The sequence below is a fragment of the Erythrolamprus reginae genome, chromosome 2 (assembly GCF_031021105.1).
Source record: "Erythrolamprus reginae isolate rEryReg1 chromosome 2, rEryReg1.hap1, whole genome shotgun sequence".
In the NCBI taxonomy this organism is placed as follows: domain Eukaryota; kingdom Metazoa; phylum Chordata; class Lepidosauria; order Squamata; family Dipsadidae; genus Erythrolamprus; species Erythrolamprus reginae.
The window spans coordinates 108,782,926-108,803,115 of record NC_091951.1 but is presented as its reverse complement, the minus strand read 5'-3'; the positions used below and the strand labels follow the sequence as shown (position 1 = coordinate 108,803,115).

Genomic DNA, 20,190 nt, shown 5'->3' with positions numbered 1-20,190 from the left:
AGATTTTTTGTTATGGGGGAGATGAGATTTTTAGGTTTAAAAAAAGAGAACACTGTAAGCTTGCTAAACCTGCTTCATAATACAGACTGATAATGTTCCTTCAGTAATTATCACTTTGTCACACCTACTCATTTTCCCCCTGCAGAGAGCTAGAAAGAGTAGTAAATGCAAATTTAAGAGGAGAGGCAGAACAAAGGAAGAATGTATTTAAATTTCCATGTTCTTTTTTCTCCATTGATATAAAATAAGTTTCAGCAGAGGAAAGATGAGAGATTTCAGCATCCACCCAGCAATTATTAACAATATTAATGCAGTGTCGCCTGTTCAGACTTGATAGCCTATCCCTGCAATGATTGCAAGAAAGAAGTCACACAATCACCATTAACAGTAGCAAGCACAAGAGTTAGCTTATTAGCTTGACTCCTATTGTTAGGACAGACAAAATGCCTGCAGATAAAAGAATGTTCTGTACCTGGCAACGTTTTCTGACATAAACAAGTGGTAATTGCAGTTATGAAGAGAAAATAATGATGTTTCAGCATGAACTTTGCTATTTTACTAAATAACAGACCGTAGGTGTGCTATAATGGGATAGTACTAGGGATTATATATTTTAAAACTAATGCAGTTCTTTTCAAAATGCCCCAAATCAATTTTGGTATCTGGACCTTTCCAATCCAACCCTTTTACATGGGTTTACATTCCTGGTGGCAGATTGTAATTTCTGTTCTTTTTTTCACAGCTTCATTTTCCATGATTTGCTTATTATCTTAACAAATTTTTATTTTACTTTATGTTCCTTTCCCCTCCACCATTTGCCTCCTTTTCCATTTTAGTCCATTCATTTGTGCTCTGCTCCTTCTCCTGAAATTGTTTCATTTAAAGCCATTGTTGACCTTGCATTAGGATATAACACATATTACAATAGTTTCCTTAGATAGTTTCCACCACCGTCTTGTAATGTCAGCCCTCGGTTTTGGTTTAGATATTATCCTGAATCAAATTCTGTATTCTCCCTTCGGATATTTTTTCAGTTTCTGTGTGTACATATTAATTATTTATCATTTTAATTATCCACGTCTTACCCTTAATGGTGTACACTTTAACGAGTTATTATTTAAATTATTTATTTAGCATTAAACCAATCTATGATGTTGACAAAACCACATAATGCTTCCAGATGAAAAAAATAGAGACAGAGAATAGACCTTTAAGTCTGATTCCCTCCTTAATGCTGGAATCCAAATTAAAACATCTCTAAATATGGCCAGACAAGATCAGCCTTCACCATCTCTTTTGGGTTATGGGGTAAAGAGTAGGAAAGCAAAATTGTTGATGGCTTTATCCATGTCCAACTGAGTATCTTCTGCCCCACCTCCCAAAAAAGATGGCTCACTTAGAAATATATGCCATTCTTGATCTTAAGTCAGCAGCTCCTGCTAATGTAAGCCAGCCTGCTTCCTCTGCCAAGAAGTCTTTTTGTGAAGAAAGCAACCACATACTGAACACTCACAATAAAAGGTCCAATGGTGGACTTGCAATGGAGAACATCTCACTCAGTGATGGGCTACCAAAATTTTTACTGTGGGCATGGCTTATGCATTTTGTTTTAACATCTTTCAGTGCAAATCGGGTGCTCTGGGGTGGAGCTCCAAATTTTGCTACCGGAACTGTGTTCCTGACTGTTCCCCTAGGAGCCCATCACTGATCTCACTAGATGGGTGAAAGATTAGAGGAGTCCTCTGGTCCAAGGATCTCCAACCTTGGTAACTTTAAGCAAAGCTGGCTGAAGAACTCTGGGAGTTAAGTCCACAAGTCTTAATGTTGCCAAGGTTAAAGACCCCTGCTCTGGTCTGCTAGATTTACTGCTTCATGGGGAAATAACCTGAGTAGTTCCCCCATAGCAGGCAGAATCTAAAAGTATTTCTATCCTATCTTCATTGTTTATCAGCCCCTAGCACACAAATATTTACTGCCTACTAAGTTTTGGATTTTTCATATGTCATTTTTCTCTCATCAGGCCAGTTCATTATTTGTCACTATGTTAATTAGAGACAGTTTGGTTTAATAGTTAAGGCACCAGGGTAGAAAGCAAGAGACTGTGAATTCTGCCTTAGCCATAGAACTTAGCCTGGTGACTTTGGACCAGTCATTCTCTCTCAGCCCTACTAGAGGTTCGGACCAATTCTATAAAACCAGTAGTAACTTGGTGGCCTGGGTCACTGGAGCCGGCAGCGACCCAGGCCTGCCACAAGCTGGTTCTCTCAGTGCCGCCTACAGCGGGGCCAACTTATTTTTTGCTCCTGCGCATGAGCAGAAAAAGTACAGTGATCCCTCGATTTTCGCGATCTCGATCTTCGCGAAACGCTATATCGCGATTTTCCCACCCGATGACGTCACTCTCTTCCTTTCTTTCTCATCTTTCTTTCTCTCTCTCTTTCTATATCTTGCTTCTTCCTCTCTCACACTCTCTTCCTCTCTCTCTCATCTCTTTCTTTCCTTCTCTCTCTTTCTCTATCTCTCCCCCTCTTGCTGGCGGGCAGCGGGCGGCGGGCGGGCGAGCGGGGGCATCAGCGATGAGCCGGGGTTTCCTCTTTGCGTGGGAGGCGGGGAAACCCCGATCTTCGTCTGCTCGCTGCTGCTGCAGCAGCAGCGAGCAGACGAAGATCAGGGTTTCCCCACCGCCCACGCAAAGGGGAAAGCCCGATTCGGCTCCTCGCTGCTGCCGCCGAGCAGATCAGCTGCTGGGCGGCTGCAGCAGCAGCGAGCAGACGAAGATCCGGGTTTCCCCACCGCCCACGCAAACTCCACCATCTGCGCATGCGCGGCCATGGAAAAAGGGCGCGCATGCGCAGATGGTGTTTTTACTTCCGCAACCCTACATCGCGAAAAATCGATTATCGCGAGGGGTCTTGGAACGGAACCCTCGCGATAATCGAGGGATCACTGTATAGCGCTGCACATGCACAGGGGACACAGAAAGTGACACATGTGCATAAAATATGTACTTTTGTCATGATGCAAACCAGTGGGGAAGGTAAGTAGAACCCACCCCTGAGCCCTACCTACCTCACAGGGTTGTTGTTGTGCGGAAAATAGGAGGAGACAGATATATTGGATATATTCACTGCCTTAAGTTATTTTAAAAATAATAAAGGTGGGAAAAATATTTAAATTAAACTTACCTTGATATAAATGATCTTCTCTGAGTCCAGACATGACCTGGTATCTCTGCCTCCTGAATTCTTTACTAATAAATTCTAATTTCTCAGTTCTGTAATCAGACACATTTCTCCCCCAGTTCAACAGTCTCATGAATAATTTGCCAATGCATTTTTGTCATTAGTCCTTGAAAATAAGGGAAACACTGCTCCTTCTTTTCACCCACAAATCAATACTCCTGTATCAATCCTTTCCTAGCATCAAGGTACAGGCTAGGTCTGCTTTTTTTAAAAAATCAAGAAATTTTCTACAAACAGTGAGGAAGATGTTGAGTTTTTTAAAAATCACCTTTCTAATATCTTAAAGAATTTTCTTTTACTCTTGCACAGTTTCATTTGTCTGTCCAAAATAAGGTCAGCTCATGTGCAAAAAAAGATTATTGTGGTTGTTAATATTATAAATCTTTTATTGTGGGGAGAGGAGGGGGAGAACCAGCTCTTTTAGATGTGACTTTTTTACCCTCCTTTTTTTTTTTTTGCTGGTCTGGGTACATTTTCAGCTGCCTTTTGCTGTTCATTGTGCACAATCTGGCACTGTCTCTTGGGCTTCCTCTCACCTGGAAGGCAGCTGAGCTTTCTAGGCAGTCCTCTGTGACATAGCCGAAGCCTGAGGCGCTACTTGACTAAGTATTGCGTATCTCTCTCTCTCTCTCTCTGCTTATTCGTCTCTTGGCAAACGAAATCTGCTTCACTGCTGCTGCATCCGTTTCCCTTTAGAGGCTTCTATCACTGCCCTAAATTAATCTGTTTTGAAACATTTAAAAATAAGATTAGCAAATATAGATGCTTTGTTTTCCAGAGCCAGTGGTAGGCCATCATGAACTGAAAGAAAGCCTTTTGGGTGACTAGGGAGGTAACCTTTTACTGACCATCATCCTTTCTTTAAGAAAATACAGTGTTCCCTCGCTTTTCGTGGGGGATGCGTTCCGAGACCGCCCGTGAAAGTCGAATTTCCGCGAAGTAGAGATGCAGAAGTAAATACACTATTTTTGGCTATGAACAGTATCACAAGCCTTCCCTTAACACTTTAAACCCCTAAATTGCAATTTTCCATTCCCTTAGCAACCGTTCAGATTATTACTCACCATGTTTATTTATTAAAGTTTATTAAAAAAAATATTTATTAAAGGCAGACGAAAGTTTGGAGATGACATATGACGTCATCGGGTGGGAAAAACCATGGTATAGGGAAAAAACCCGCAAAGTATTTTTTAATTAATATTTTTGAAAAACCGTGGTATAGACTTTCCGCGAAGTTTGAACCCGCGAAAATCAAGGGAACAGTGTATAGACACTTTAATACAGGGGTGTCAAATCCAATTTCATTGAGGAATGCACCAGAGTTGTGTTTGACCCTGGTGGGCAACATGACATCACTCATTTGGGGGGGGAGGTGTGTGTGCCTGTGGTGGCCCAAGTGCTCTGCCAGAAAAAAACAGGCGCCCATGCTCCATTTTTGGCTGTGAGGGCTTCCCGTAACCCTCTACCAGTGAATCCAGAGTTGGGAGGACTGCCTGTCCCAAGAGATCAAACCTCTCGGTTTGCAAAATGGAAAAGAGGAGATAAAAGGCTTTGAAGCTTTCTTTGAAGGATCTCAATGATTTGTCTATCTAAAAAACATTGGGGGCTGGCAGAGGCTCTCTAGATTGCATTTCCATAAGCCGGGTCTCCAACCTTAGCAACTGTAAGACTTGTGGACTTCAACTCCCAGAATTCCCCAACCACCATGCCAAGTTGCCAAGTTTGGAGACCCCTGTCTTATAGCATCTCACAGATGCATTGGACTACAACTCTCACCAACCCCGGTCAGAAAATTAATGGTTGCTTGGTGTAGAAGCTGGAGACAGCAGAGATTGAAAACGAGCCTTTTGCACATGGTGTGCAAGACAAATTTCCTTGAGATCCCGTTAGGAGGTGTGAGGATTGAAGTAACATTTCTCAGGCCAGACACAATCATTATAATTTATTGTGTAAGCACAGAACAGTTGTTTTAACCCCGGTCAAAAATCCCTTGGCAGTAAAAGGTGGGAGAAAAAGGTCTAAAGCAGAAAAACATCTCAGTTTCTGCATTATGTTGTAGGCAAATTGTCTCCATGTGTTTCTTCTTTTTGATCTGCCCTAAAGCACTTATCTAATCACTTCTGCTGTAAGCCACTTTCTTAATAGGGACTTAAGAATCTGGAATGTTAGGATTTATGGCCATGTCTGATAGCGAATTCTGACAGTTGACTGATTCCCCACTGCTGAATCAAAATAAAATCCAAGGGTAGGTCATCACAAAATATCATAGTATGTCATTTTCCCTCTCCCCTCGCCAATCTTTCTTGCTTCAGTTGTTTCTGTTCCCATTTACTGCCAGCCAGTTGATTTTTTTCCCCAAGACAAGGAGGGACAAAACTGAACAGTTTGAGAACACTTGAGTCTAGTGGGGCAAAATAAAAGGAGGGAATGCTACTTGCTAACTCCAAGTAAAGTTATGGGAGATTCCACTTATATTATTCATAGATCAGACATAAGACAAAAGCAGTGTCAAGGCATTATTACAGAATAACTTCTTCAAGGACAAGTTAGAGCCATGGTTGGAGACAAGTGTGGAAAGACCTTTAGCCAGTGTATATTTCTATAATGCTGGGGGCAGTGGAAGAGACTCAAAGGAGCTCTTTAAAGCTAGCTTTCTAATGTAAAACTCACATTGCCAGAATGCTTATTCAGACTACAAAGGTTCTCTTGTTTTTCTGCTGCATTATCAAGAATATTGCAGAAGAGATTCAGAGGTGATGTGTGAAAACACCCTTCATTTCAACTTCTTTAAAAGTTGGAGAAACCAAGAAAAGAGCACGTTTTCACACACAAGGAGGCAGAAAGGTTCCAAAGGCTATTCTCATTAGAACAAATCATTTTAAACTTTGGATGATTTAGCAAATTGGATATTGAACTGAATGATGATCAAATGAAAAGTTACTTTGGAGTAGCGAGAATTCAACGGTTGGCTGGTTTTTAATCCCCCCGCAGAACCTTATTCTGCATGAACCGAAGGCAGCGGATTTCCCTCTCCATGTCTTGAATACAACTCCAAAACTCCCATCAAATTGAAATACTTAATGTGACAGACAATGTAAAATATTGAAGCTATGGAGAATAAATTCATTATTTGTCTTCAGTTGAAGTTCAGCAATATCTAACTATTGTGGGATGTTAGTATTGTGGATAGTCAGATTGTATTGAATCTGGCATTTATTGCCTACCTCTTGAATCCTTCCCAAAGATCTGGGATAGACAGATGTTTGATGGTATTACAGGTATTGTTGCAGAATGTAAGATGTTCTACGTTAAGCTTTTTTTGCAATTGATTGATGGTGATTTTGTCAATGTCTTTGGTGGTGCTCCCAATGTTTTAGAATTGCACCCAAAGCATCTATTGCTACTGGTACTACCTTTGATAAAAACCTAACAAATAACTTAAATAAATAAATAAATGTGTGTCAAAGAAAAACATTAAATGCCTGACTGGGTAACATTCAAATTTTCTGCAACAATGTGAATGAAATCAATGCAAATTTAGTTCTGATCCTTATCCCACCCCTATTCCGTGCAACACAGCTTTGGACACATGCTGCTCTTCAACAATGAAGAACAGTTTCCTGGTATTGATTCTACCATGGCACAAAGACCGCTAATTCTTTTTCAAAATGATAAAAGCAACATAGATTTTGGATAAATCATACCAAAAAGATGTGCTTGGGAAATCTGGAAATCAAGTTCTATACTTTTTTTAAAAAGAGTGTGCCCTGCAGAAAAATAATACTAGCATCATATTTTCTGACCCATTATAATTAATCCCTGTTCTACAGTTTTTGTCTGTACCCAGCTGCTGTCAGGGACTTGATTTTCTTCCATGCTAGTAAGTGGCATAGACCAGTGGCCTCTAATTTTTGCAGTGTGGCAGTCCATAAGGGGGAAGAAGGGAACTGGCCTAGGCAAGCTTGTGCACAGGTGTGTGTGTGTGTGTTGGCTCACTGCTTACGTCAATAGGGCATGCTCATGCAGTCCAGTTCGGAACGGGCCATGCCCCAGTAGTGGGCTGTGTCCCAGGAATTGGGGACCCCTGATGTAGACTATGCCTCTTGAAGTTCTTCTTACACAGATTCAATAATTAGAAGAAAATAATACTATTAAACACTGATGTAGCTTAAAGGCCACTCATGGCGTGGGAAATGAAATAAAGGCAAGAGTATAAAGGCCAGAGAGCACTTACCACGAGCAGAAAGTTTTTTGGTGTTTATTATCTTGGCAGCATATTCTTGTCCTGACAGCACTTTCACACATCTCCTGACAATGGAGAAAGCACCTCTGCAGGAATGAAAACAAAATATATGTGAGAAGTTGGGCCAAACAGTTGTATACCTAGCAGATTTGCTACCTAGAGCTGATCCTTTTATAACAGCCCCCTCCTGCTTCCCAAGAGCAGATTTGCTGTAATGGTTAACATGGAAAGGGATCTTGGTGTTCTAGTTCTGCCCCATCCACAATATATATGAGTGTAAATGGAATGAATGTAAGTGATTGGTATTTTTTTAATAATTTGGGGTTCAGATAAAATTTAGATTAATTTTCAGTAATTGGGCTTCTTATAGAAACATAGAACACTGACGGCAGAAAAAGACTTCACGGTCCATCTAGTCTGCCCTTATACTATTTCCTGTATTTTATCTTACAATGGATATATGTTTATCGCAGGCATGTTTAAATTCAGTTACTGTGGATTTACCAACCACGTCTGCTGGAAGTTTGTTCCAAGGATCTACTACTCTTTCAGTAAAATAATATTTTCTCATGTTGCTTTTGATCTTTCCCCCAACTAACTTCAGATTGTGTCCCCTTGTTCTTGTGTTCACTTTCCTATTAAAAACACTTCCCTCCTGAACCTTATTTAACCCTTTAACATATTTAAATGTTTCGATCATGTCCCTCCTTTTCCTTCTGTCCTCCAGACTATACAGATTGAGTTCATTAAATCTTTCCTGATACGTTTTATGCTTAAGACCTTCCACCATTCTTGTAGCTCGTCTTTGGACCCATTCAATTTTGTCAATATCTTTTTGTAGTTGAGGTCTCCAGAACTGAACACAGTATTCCAAATGTGGTCTCACCAGCGCTCTATATAAGGGGATTATATGTTTTTTTGTACTGCTTCCACTTTGTAAGCTGCCCTGAGTCTACGGAGAAGGGCGGCATAGAAATCCAAATAATAACTAAATAATAAATATGTAAATAAAGCCAGTTGGATGTCTTGGGCCAATCGATTGTTTCAGCCTCAGAAAGCAGAAAGGCTGACAAGAAGACAACCCCTTATAAGGCTTTCCAGATAGCAGCCAACAATACTTGCACTCAAAACAACTATTTCAGCTCCTGCTGCAGTGGTATAATGTGGTAGTACTGAGATGGCCCAAAAGGTCTACAGGGCAGACCCATGTACAATGAATTACAGTAACCTGCTTTTGACATGACAAGAGCATGTGTACCCTTCCTCAGAGCATCCTGTTTCAGGTAAGGGCAAAGCAGATGAGCCAATCAAAACTAGGCAAAAGCTCTCCTGGTCTTGGCTTCTACCTGTTCTTTGATCAGAAGTAGTGTTGGGCGAACCCAACGAAGTTCGCCATGAAGTTCGGGTGAGTTCACCAAACCCGAACCCAAACAGCAGCAAGCCGCAGCGGTGTCCTTTTCTGTAAAAATATTTTTACAGAAAAGGATGCTGCAGCAGCGCTGCAAGCAAAAGTAGGTGGGGAATCCCATGATGGGATTCCGGGAGCAAGGCTTTGACGTCATGGAGACTCCTTCCTCTCCGTTTTGGCTGGCCAGGAAGTAGTCTCCGTGACGTCAAAGTCCCACCCCCAGAATCCCATAGTGGGATTTCCCACCTCCTTTTGCTTGCAGTGCTGCAAGCAAAAGGAGGTGGGGAATCCCACTATGGGATTTCGCATTCTCCTCCTGGGTGGCAGCGTTTCGCGGTGTTCGAGCAAACACCGAGCCCGAACCCAAACTTTACCCAAACTTTTTTAAAAGTTCGGGTTCGGATTCGTCATGCCGAACTTTGCAGGTTCCGTTTAATCAGAAGCCATAAATCCAAGCGGAGCTCAACTGCATGAACTCTCCCTTTATGGGAGTCGACAACCCTATCAAAAACCAAAAATGATAATCTGTATTTCCATCTTAATAGTGGAATCTTCAAGAAATAATGCCACTGTTTGAACAAGTCCTTGCAGTTTCCTTGGCAAGGTTTTTTTTGGAATTGATTTTTCATTTACTATTTCCTAAGGCTGAGATAGAGTTCTGGCCCAGACTCCCGCATCTGTTTACATGGCTAAAGTAGGACTAGAACATCTGTCTCCTAATTTATAGTCAGGAATCTTAATAGAGTAGAGTAGAGTAGAGTAGAGTAGAGTAGAGTAGAGTAGAATAGAATAGAATAGAATAGAATTTTTATTGGCCAAGTGTGATTGGACAAACAAGGAATTTGTCTTTGGTGCGTATGTTCTCAGTGTACATAAAAGAAAAGATACAGTTGTCAAGAATCTTGAGGTACAACACTTAATGATTTTCATGGGGGTCAAATGAGCAATGAGGAAACAATCAATAAACCCTGCTGTTCTGAAAATCAAAGTTTGAGACCCTGTAAAAAAACTTCCCTGCATATCTGAAACTTGAAATTTCATGACTTTGCATCATTTCAGGGGTTCTATGAGAATTCTATGAGAATTTTTTTGGGGGGTGGGGGGCTTCTTTCTTGCTGAAAAAAATAGGCCTTAAGTTCTGTTCCCGGGTCACCCTGACCCGGCCCGGAAATTCTTCATTTGAGGTGTTTATGTTTGGTCAATTTGAAAACTTTTTTCACTTGGAAAGTAGTCTGAACATTTCTGCACACAAAGGTATGAAAATTGAATGGAAAAAAAATAATGCTTATTGGTTTATTTTGATCATAAAATGCATACCCCCTTTTTTGTGAACTTTTTTCCCCCAATGTATAGATAGTTTAGCCCGGAAAATGCGTTCAATTTTACTAAAGTTGATGTGGGATTGGTAGTTTGAGCATTTCTGAACAGAAGAAAAATATAAATGAACTGAAAAAAATGATGCTTATTGGTTTTTTAAAATCAGAAATAAGGCCACACCAACCTTAGTAAAAATAGAATGAATTTTGCAGGCAAAACTATCTATAAATTGAAAAAAAATTCACAAAAATGGGGGATGCATTTTACCAGCAAAATCAACCAATAAGCATTAATTTTTTCATTTCAATTTTCATTTCATTGCGTGCAGAAATTTTCAAACTTGTTTCCAAGTGAAAAAAGCTTTCAGAAAGACCAAATATAAGTACCTAAAATGAACAATTTGCGGTTTGGGTCAAATAGACCCGGGAACAGAACTTTAGGATATGTTTTTGAGCAGAACACAAAGTTAATAAAAATCAATACATCAAATTGATTCTCTGGCACCACAGATACTCTTTAACTTATGATCGGTCACTTAATGATCATTGTAAGACCTATGTCCAAAGGCAGAGTGAGAGCCAATGAAGTCCAGTTCTTTATTATTTTACAGCTAATGGACAGAATCTTGCCAGACTAAAGCCATAACTTTCTGATATAATAGCTATATCCTGGCAAATTCAAGGGTGTGGTTACCCTACTCCTTTTCCTCCCTCCCCCATCCAGTTCAGGATCGCACATTCTCTTGTTTTGGGCCAATATTTGAAAATTGCTCCTCCCTAGGAGGCAGCATGCACAGCCAACATTCCCGCTTGTTCATTCTCCAGCTGCACATTTCAGCATTCTTTTTGAAACTATGACAAATCTCGGCAGAGTTAGCTTGGACCCATTTTGGGGGGCGGGTAATATTTTTTTCTCCATACAAACTTCTTCAATACATTTTAAAATATTTTCATATTATAATAAAAACAGTATCAAGTTAGTACATTATTTATAATTAATCTCACTGCAAAAAGTTATTAGTTCCAAATTAATTACTTTCGATGTCAATCCAACCCCCCCAACTTTGACTTCTATTTTTGTCATTTAGATATCTAATTTTCATCTAATTGAATTCAAGCTTAATTTCTTTTAAACCTTATTAAAATAATATCCTTCTCCTTTAATACTTCAGATATGCCATAGTGCCTACTCCTCCTTCTTATGTATTCTACAAAGCCCTTACAAGAAAAAAGACTTTATCAACTACAAATAATAAAAAAGAGAAATTATAGATTTTAAAAAGGGAAAGAAAAGAGCAAAGAAAAAAAGGGGGGGAGAGAAAAAGCCAAATAGACAAAAAGAAAATCAAACTCTATTATTATACCAGTATTATAACCAGTGTTCCCTCTAACTTTTTTTGGGGGGGGCAGAAAAGTATAGTGTCTGAGCGGCAGTCCCTTCGGGAGTGGGCGGCACAGAAATAATAAATAAACAAACAAACACATAAATAAATAAATAAAAAACCCAACCTGTTTTGCCTCAGAGAATTTCAAAATAAAATACAGTAATACCTCATGATACGAACTTAATTGGTGCAAGGAGGAGGTTCGTAAGACGAAAGGTTCGTAAGACGAAACATTGTTTCCCATAGGAAACAATGTAAAGTCAATTAATCCGTGCAACCAAAAAAAACCCCACCAAAAAACGGCTTTCGGCGACTGCTGGGAAGCCGCGCGGCTGTTTTAAAAGGTGACAGCCGGCCTGGGGGGCTTCCCAGCACCCCCCTGAACCCGGTTCGGGGTTCTGGGGGTTCTGGGAAGCCCCCCAGGCCGGCTGCGACCTTTTAAAATAGCCGCGCGGCTTCCCAGCTGTCTCCTGAAGCCGAACGCCAAAGCCGAACTTCCGCGTTCGGCTTCGGGAGACAGCTGGGAAGCCGCGCGGCTGTTTTAAAAGGTCGCAGCTGGCCTGGGGGGCTTCCCAGCACCCCCCTGAACCCAGAACCCGGGTTCGGGGGGGTGCTGGGAAGCCCCCCCAGGCCGGCTGCGACCTTTTAAAACAGCCGCGAGGCTTCCCAGCTGTCTCCTGAAGCCGAACACCAAAGCCGAACTTCCGCGTTCGGCTTCGGGAGACAGCTGGGAAGCCGCGCGGCTGTTTTAAAGGGTGACAGCCGGGCTGGGGGGCTTCCCAGCAACCTCCCGAACCAAACCCGGGGTTCAGAAAAATTTTGCCTCTTCTTACGAACTTTGTTCGAGTTACGAACCGGCATTCGGGAGGCTTCTGGGAAGCCCCGCCGCCCGGCTGTCACCTTTTAAAACAGCCGCACGGCTTCCCAGCAGTCTCCGAATGCCGGTTCGTAACTCGAAAAAAGTTCGTAAGAAGAGGCAACATTTTTCTGAACCCCGGGTTCGTATCACGAGTTGTTCGTAAGACGAGGGGTTCGTATCTTGAGGTACCACTGTACTGTACTGTGTGTCTATAACAGTGAGCTCATAATAGGGCAACTCTATCAATATCAAAATGCCACTTAAATAGTTGAGCTAGTTTCAAACTAGATTTTGATTTTCTTTCTCTCTTCCTTACTCCCATTCTTTTTCTTTTTCTTTTCCTCCCTCTCTTTTTTCTATCTATTTCTCTCTCTCCCTCTCTCTCTCCTTCCCTCTCACTCTTTCCCTCTCAGCTTCTGGGCAGGTTTGGAAAACTCTGAGTTGATGATGATTTTTAAGTGAGCGATTGCTCACTGCTCAGCTTACAGGGAACTATGATTATAACAATATAAAAATTAATCCACCCATTATTTTAAATCTTTGATTAATAATCATCTTAGTATTATAATCATATTTTGTTTCAAATCATAATCAATTATTATTCAAATATTTATCACTTCATTGTCATTGTCTTTCCCAATACTGTAATTTCAATAATCCAATAATCAAAATATATCTATCTATTTCTATATAATTCTTTAGTTCAATAAAATGGAATAACTTGAAATATATCTTAAAAACAACACATAATTACTCTAACTAAATTATTTCATAGTTAATGCATATTTAATAATCATCCCTCCTCAAAATGCCATCTTTGCCAATCCTGAGGGCTTTTATTTTTTTATCATTTTAAACCCATATATTTTCACCTTGCCTTCCTTTTTACCAAAATATAGAATCTTTTTCATTTCCATTCTGACTTTTTTCTTACTCTGCCATTTCTGGGGTGTCGAGTCATATCTATTCTTTATTTCCTTAGTGCTTAAAGTAGTGCTTAAATAATCAAGAATATGTCCATCAACCCCTTCAATCCCTCCTTCAATCAAACCATTTTCCAATTCATTTCTAAAAACTACTATTTCATTAATGTTGTGTCCTTTAATCAGTTCCTTTTGGGAATGCCCCTCTGGTGATACTTTTCTATTTCCATTTCTCTGTTGCTCATTCAATTCCATTGAAGGAGAAGAAGAAAAGAGTTGAGGACTCTTTTCTTCTTCTCCTTCAATTTCACTACAGTCTTGCTGTGAGTTTTCTGATTTCTTCTTTCCGTTCCTGGATCTCTTTAAGTATATCTTTGAACAAATCTCTTATGTCTTCCCTCTTTTGCAAAGTTAATGTATCAAAAAGTTTTATCCAAATATTCAATTGACCTTTATAATATCCAGGAGCCAAAATTTTCCAAAACAGATTATATCCTTCTTTCCTACTTACCCTTTCCAAGTTCAAATAAAGTTCCAGCCCAAGATGTTCTCTTTCTATTTATTTTTCAGTTCCTCTTTATCACTTAAAAAAGGAAAACAATCTGCCCAGTCTCATTGCATCAAGGACAAATGCAGTGAACAAGTCCAACCAAATATTGCTTCAACTTCACCAGCAGATTTCATCAGTATGCAATCACAGTTACTCCCAATTCTTCAATTCTCACTTCTATAACCACTTTGAAATTTAAATTATGCTAATTCTGAAAGTCCAGTCTTGTGTTCCCAACTTCCACAGATAAAAACAATTTGTAAAAGTTCTTGGGGTTTTAAATACATTTTAAAGTTCATTTAAAAGCCAAATAATATGTCCAAAAATAGTACAGCCGCAGCCATTTCCACTTCCCAACTTCCGAAACAAAGAGATTTTTAAAAATCCGAACCAAGGTCCCCTCTGGCAAAATCACTCATCCTTTCCAACAGGCTTTTATTCTTCTCACCCTCCAGTACAAGAGCTTATGTTTCTTTTCCTTCCAGATGACTCCCAATGCTTCAAATCCTATCTTCCCAGCACGTAGTCACCGCGGATATGGCGACCGAGGTCATTTCACCCACCGCCAGTCAAGATCACAGCTCTGCCTGTCGCTGGGCATGTCAGCTCCAAAAACAACAGGAGACAAAGACCCCTTTTTTCACACACCTCCAGGGAGGTTCCAGGTCGATCTCACAGGAAAGAGCGATCAACCAGTGGAACAGCTTGCCTGCGGAATTTGTGAACGCTCCAACACTTGCAATTTTCAAGAGGAGATTGCACTGCCATTTGTCCAAAATGGTATAGGGACTCCTGCCTGAGCAAGGGGTTGGACTAGATGACCTACGTGGTCTCTTCCAACTGTAATAAATAAATAAATAAATTAATTAATTAATTAATAGCGGGGATTCAGCATCCTCCCGCAAGCACGAAGGAGAAGCCGTCTCGCCGCAGCGATGACCATGCCCCTCCACTTTTGACCCATTTTCAGAGTTATGACAGCCATACAAACTCTCACAATTTTGTGATCACATTTTGGGCATAGAGCAACTAGCTCACTTCATGGATATTTGCAATCATGTGATCACAATTGGAGAGTTTTGTGCCAGTTTCTAGTGTTTGCTCCAGTTTTTAACAAAACATCCATGGGGAAAATGGATTTGCTTAATGACTGCAGTGTTTATTTAAAATCTATTGTAAATAGATAGTTACAACTTTGATTTCAGTCATGTGATACTTTGACTTGACAAAAATTTACAAGTGAAATTCTAGACTCATTCATGAGTATAAGTGGAGGGCAACTTATACCCTCAACTGGCAAACATTATTCTGGATAATATCTAGTGTTTTGATATTTGATACATGCGGGTTGTAGGGTTGTTGTAGGGTTATTATTTGGCTTTAGGTATTTGATTTCTTTTTACACTTTTATGGTTGTAAGTAAATTGCAATATCCAAGACTACACAATCTGTGTAGTGCTGGATTTTGCAATTCACCTTTTATTGTTTACTAAAGAAATTGGAGTGTACTGGATCCAATTCTGGAATTGATCTATAAATCAAGAACAATAACTATCAATAAACTAATTTTGCTTTAAAGCCTTCCAAATGCAAAATTTGAAGTACCACAAATTGCAATAGATAATTATCAAATTTTATCTAATTAATTAAAGACAGGGGAGATTTTATTTGTCATGCAATACCTGGTGAAGCAGAGAAGAAAGATATAAGAGCAAAATATTTGCTCTGGGGAGCTTGGCTAATTTTAAAATGGCTCCTGTGGATATCTGTTTAAGCCTGAAAGAAAGCCTATTTGTCTTCCAAAACTAAGTTAAAAGCAAAAACTGAGTTTGAGTTTCAAATACCAACCACATATTTGATTCCACCTTGCATAGGAAGAAGATCCATGAAAAAACTTCACAAATATAAGGATTTTTTTTCTCAAAAAACCAGATGCTATTCTCAGGTGGGGAAACTTGACACAGGAAATTGACAGGAAATTGCTATTTATATATGGATCATAGCAATATCTTGAGCTCTCTCCAGGAAATTTTATACTGTAACATTGAAATATTGTGGGGGAAAAGTAGGTTTCCCAAACTGAACCAAATTCATGAAGAGAGATGATTTCTTTCTGAATTACTCATACATTGTCTTGAGATCAAAGTGAGGAAACAAGGCTTCCCAAGTAGGAGATATTAAGGATGTATTTTTAATCTGATATGGCCAACATGTATTTTATCCAACCAAGGATGTATTTGCACTCAAATGACATTTGAAGGAGAAACTATAATGTAAAAAACCCAAGGAAAAGCATCTTCATATTATAGAAAGCAGTGATTTGTTTCCTGCCATCAAACATTTGGCACCTTCAGAGTATTTTACATTGTCTTTTTCCCACCCCACCCGCAACTGTGACTTTTTCCACTGATGGAAAGCATTCAATACCTTCTGTCTTATCAAATGTCTCCTAACACAAATGTGCCATGTGCAATGAATTTTAATGAAAGAAAGAATGGTGCCAATCTGGATTTTTCAAAATCTGCACCACTTCGGCTTTCTCAGAAAAGGTTATAAAATATGGTGACTCTATCTACCCACACTAAGATAAAAATAAAATTACACTATTGTTTCTGGATAATACAGTTCTGTTGCCATTTTATGAGTTTCTTCAAAGAACTATCTGGTTTCAATTTATTTCTTGAATGTAGCTAGAAGCCTGTCAAGCTGCAAAGACAAATTAAACTTTGAGTTTTCTGTGGAAATGTTGTATTGAAAGAATCACAAAACTAAATTGCATTGGCTGCCGATCAGTTTCCAGTCACAATTCAAAGTGTTGGTCATGACCTTTAAAGCCCTACATGGCATTGGACCAGAGTACCTCCGGAACTGCCTGCTACCACACGAATCCCAGTGGCCGATAAGGTCCCACAGAGTTGGCCTTCTCCGGGTCCCGTCGACTAAACAATGTCGTCTGGCGGGCCCCGGGGGAAGAGCCTTCTCTGTGGCGGCCCCGGCCCTCTGGAATCAACTCCCCCCGGAGATTAGAACTGCTCCCACCCTCCTTGTCGTCCGTAAACTACTTAAGACCCACCTATACCGCCAGACATGGGGGATTTGAGATACCTTTCCCCCAGGCTTATTATAATTTATGTTTGGTATGTATGTGCTGTTTGGTTTTTAATTATGATAGGGTTTTTAGGTTTTTTTTAATATTAGATTTGTGCCAGTATAATATTGTTTTTATCGTTGTTGTGAGCCGCCCCAAGTCTTCGGAAAGGGGTGGCATACAAATCTAATAAATTATTATTATTATTATTATTATTATTATTATTATTATTATTATTATTATTATTAAATTTCACCAAGGTCATGTAATGCCCAATATTCTTCCAGTTCTCCTTTAATCCGACTTATCTATCTTCGCCATAAGTAAATTGGTTCCCAGAATCCTAAGAGTGCTGTAAACGAAATATAGATGTCTATAGGGAAGAATAAAAATATTAAGATGGTAGCCATGATTCTACAAATCCTCACCCCTCTTCTATGTGTGTTGCACATGTTCTATGTAAAAAATGAACAAGGCTTCAATCACACAACTAAAGGCATACTTTGACTTGTTTGATCTGTTCCCAGAGGTTTCAGATACAAAGCTTGGCATCTTCCTTTCTCAAGTGTTTCATCCATCCACTGGATTAGAAATTTATGACTCCAGCTTCATGATCATGTCATTCTTTCTGCTGAGTAGTCTTCCACTGAATAATATATCAAATGACTGCAGATGAAAACAGCAATAGTTTCAGGTTGGGGAGAGAACACTTTGGGATTGAGGGTCTCTAATTTTGCAGTACCATAGACCCCTAAATGATAAATGAACAAAGCTGGAATTAGGATTGAGTAAGAAGTAAATAAATTATGCTATATGTTTTTAGTCATCGCTTTATAATCTGTACATAGTCAGGAGTTCTCAAATTGCAGCCTTGAACATTTGCATTATAGGCAAATTGAGGACTAAGCCTAAAGCTGGTTCGACAATGTATCCATTTTGGCTGAACAGTCTGAGTGAAAACATTTGTTAAAGCACAGAGATCCATTCAAGTTGCATAAGGTCCCTTACAGTTCCTACCCTAACCCTAGTGCTCTAGCATTATTATCTAGCTCACTTCTTCTCTTTGTTTGTATTTGAGAAAAGCCTGATCTGGGAAAACATAATTGATCTGCTCCAGACAACTGATGGATACCAGCTCTATATCAGATGCATTACCCTACTCAGAAAGCCATCTCTGGGTCCCACCGCTCTGGACAATACTTTGTTGTATCTCTAATCTTGCCTTTTTAAGGCAGTTTGTTGAGAAAGTCAGTTTATACCTCACAAGGACATTAGGAGAAATATTGTATGGAAAGTAGCAAGGAAATTACTCTGATTGCATGTACAGATGACCTTTGGTGGGACTAGGATATAGGTTAACCTTACTACTAATATGAGCAGCCTCCTAACCACACCCTCTCATTTTTCTTGGTGACCTCAACCTACCTCATATCAACTGGAACCTAAATGAATGTACAACTAAACCCATACACTCAACTCTTTACAATGCTTTTACCAACCCAAGACTCGAACAACTAGTAACAAACAATACTAGACTCAGAAATCGAGTTGTCGAAGTGTGGAACTCATTACCGGACTCCGTAGTGTCATCCCCTAACCCCCAACATTTTACCTTTGGACTATCCATGGTTGACCTCACCAGATAAGAGGTCAGTAAGGGGCATGCATAAGTGCAATAGTGTGCCTTTTGTCTCCTGTCCTGTTGTCTCTCCTATGTCTCCTATATCTTTTCTTCTATTCCTATATCCTTTCTCTATTCTTTCATTGATATATTTTATTCCTATATCTTATTCCTATATCCTATATCTTTATTCTTATATTTTATTCATTTATCTCTTCTATTCTTTCTCTGATATATTTTACTACGGCTATATCCTCTATAACCTTCATTGTGTATTTAAATAAATAAATATAAATAAAATAAAATAAAATAAAATAAAATAAAATAATAAAATAAAATAAAATAAAATAAAATAAAATAAAATAATAAAATAAAATAAAATAAAATAAAATAAAATAAAATATAAAATAGTATTGATCCCCTTCTGCAAAAGTTCCTACTCAATTTATGGACTACAAATAAAAGAGCCCTTTTCCAACAGTGACCACAATATGATTGACTTTTGTTTCAATATACATCCTTACAAAAATCACAATAATAATTAGGACAATCAATTACAACTTTAAAAAAACCAACTATGATATCATAGATGCAGACCTCTCATCTCCTAATTGGCAGACATTATTCTCTGGCTGTTATATTGCTGAAGACTACTACTATATCTTTTTGCTCAAAATGCAAAGAGCCATTGAACTATATGTACCACTAATAATCATCCAAACTAAGAAAAACAAATTGCCCATAAAAATAAGGAAGCTCTAATCCAAAAAAAGATCTCTTTGGCAGAAAAACAAAACTGGCTATGTTACAAACTTTAAAAGCCACTACAAAAATCTATATCACCAAATAAAGACTGAATGCACCAATTATCACATCAACCAAGAAGAAATCTTTCTGCACATGAAATCCAGATGCATTATAGAAACTTTGTAAACAACCAACTCAAAGACTCAAGATCCATCCCACTCCTAAAAAGGCCACACATTGTTTGGCTCAGTCTTTGATGGCTCATGCCCAATATTTCCTAGTCATACTACGAATAACTACAACAATCTAACACAAATCAATTTTACAGAAGAGAGGGGCGGCATACAAATCTAATTAATAATAATAATAATAATAATAATAATAATAATAATAATAATAATAATGTTGGAAAGGTTTTACGCAACCATCCCTATCTATTAGACCTGATGGACTATGTGCATACTTCTTTTAAAAAGCTCTCCTCATTCATAGCTGTACCTGTAAGCATAATTTTTGAAAAATCCTTCAGGACTAGCTTCTTACCCAAATTATGGTCACTAGCTACAGTCATCCCTATCTTCAGAAAAGGAGATCCAAGTAATGTTGAAAATTACAGAACAATCTTTTTATGTTGCATCACCTGCAAAGTCATGAAATCAATCATAAACCAATCATTACCTTCCACCTAGAAACCAACAATCTACTCTCTAACAAACAATTTGGTCTCAGAAAAAAATTACCCTGTAACCTGCAACTCCTACACAGCAAAAATATATCTCGAGCAGAGTAAAACAATAGATACAATTTA

The 20,190-nt window shown here is 39.0% G+C and overlaps 1 protein-coding gene across 3 annotated transcripts in view; it reads right to left on the bottom strand.

The window, feature by feature from the left end:
- CAMK2A (calcium/calmodulin dependent protein kinase II alpha) overlaps positions 1–20,190 on the bottom strand; it is a 177,991-nt gene that overhangs the window by 124,554 nt on the left and 33,247 nt on the right. For all 3 annotated transcript variants that reach the window (XM_070739068.1, XM_070739070.1, XM_070739071.1), the window contains exon 2: positions 7,477–7,571. In XM_070739068.1, coding sequence (XP_070595169.1) covers positions 7,477–7,571 — 95 coding nt within the window. The remainder of the gene's footprint in view (positions 1–7,476; positions 7,572–20,190) is intronic.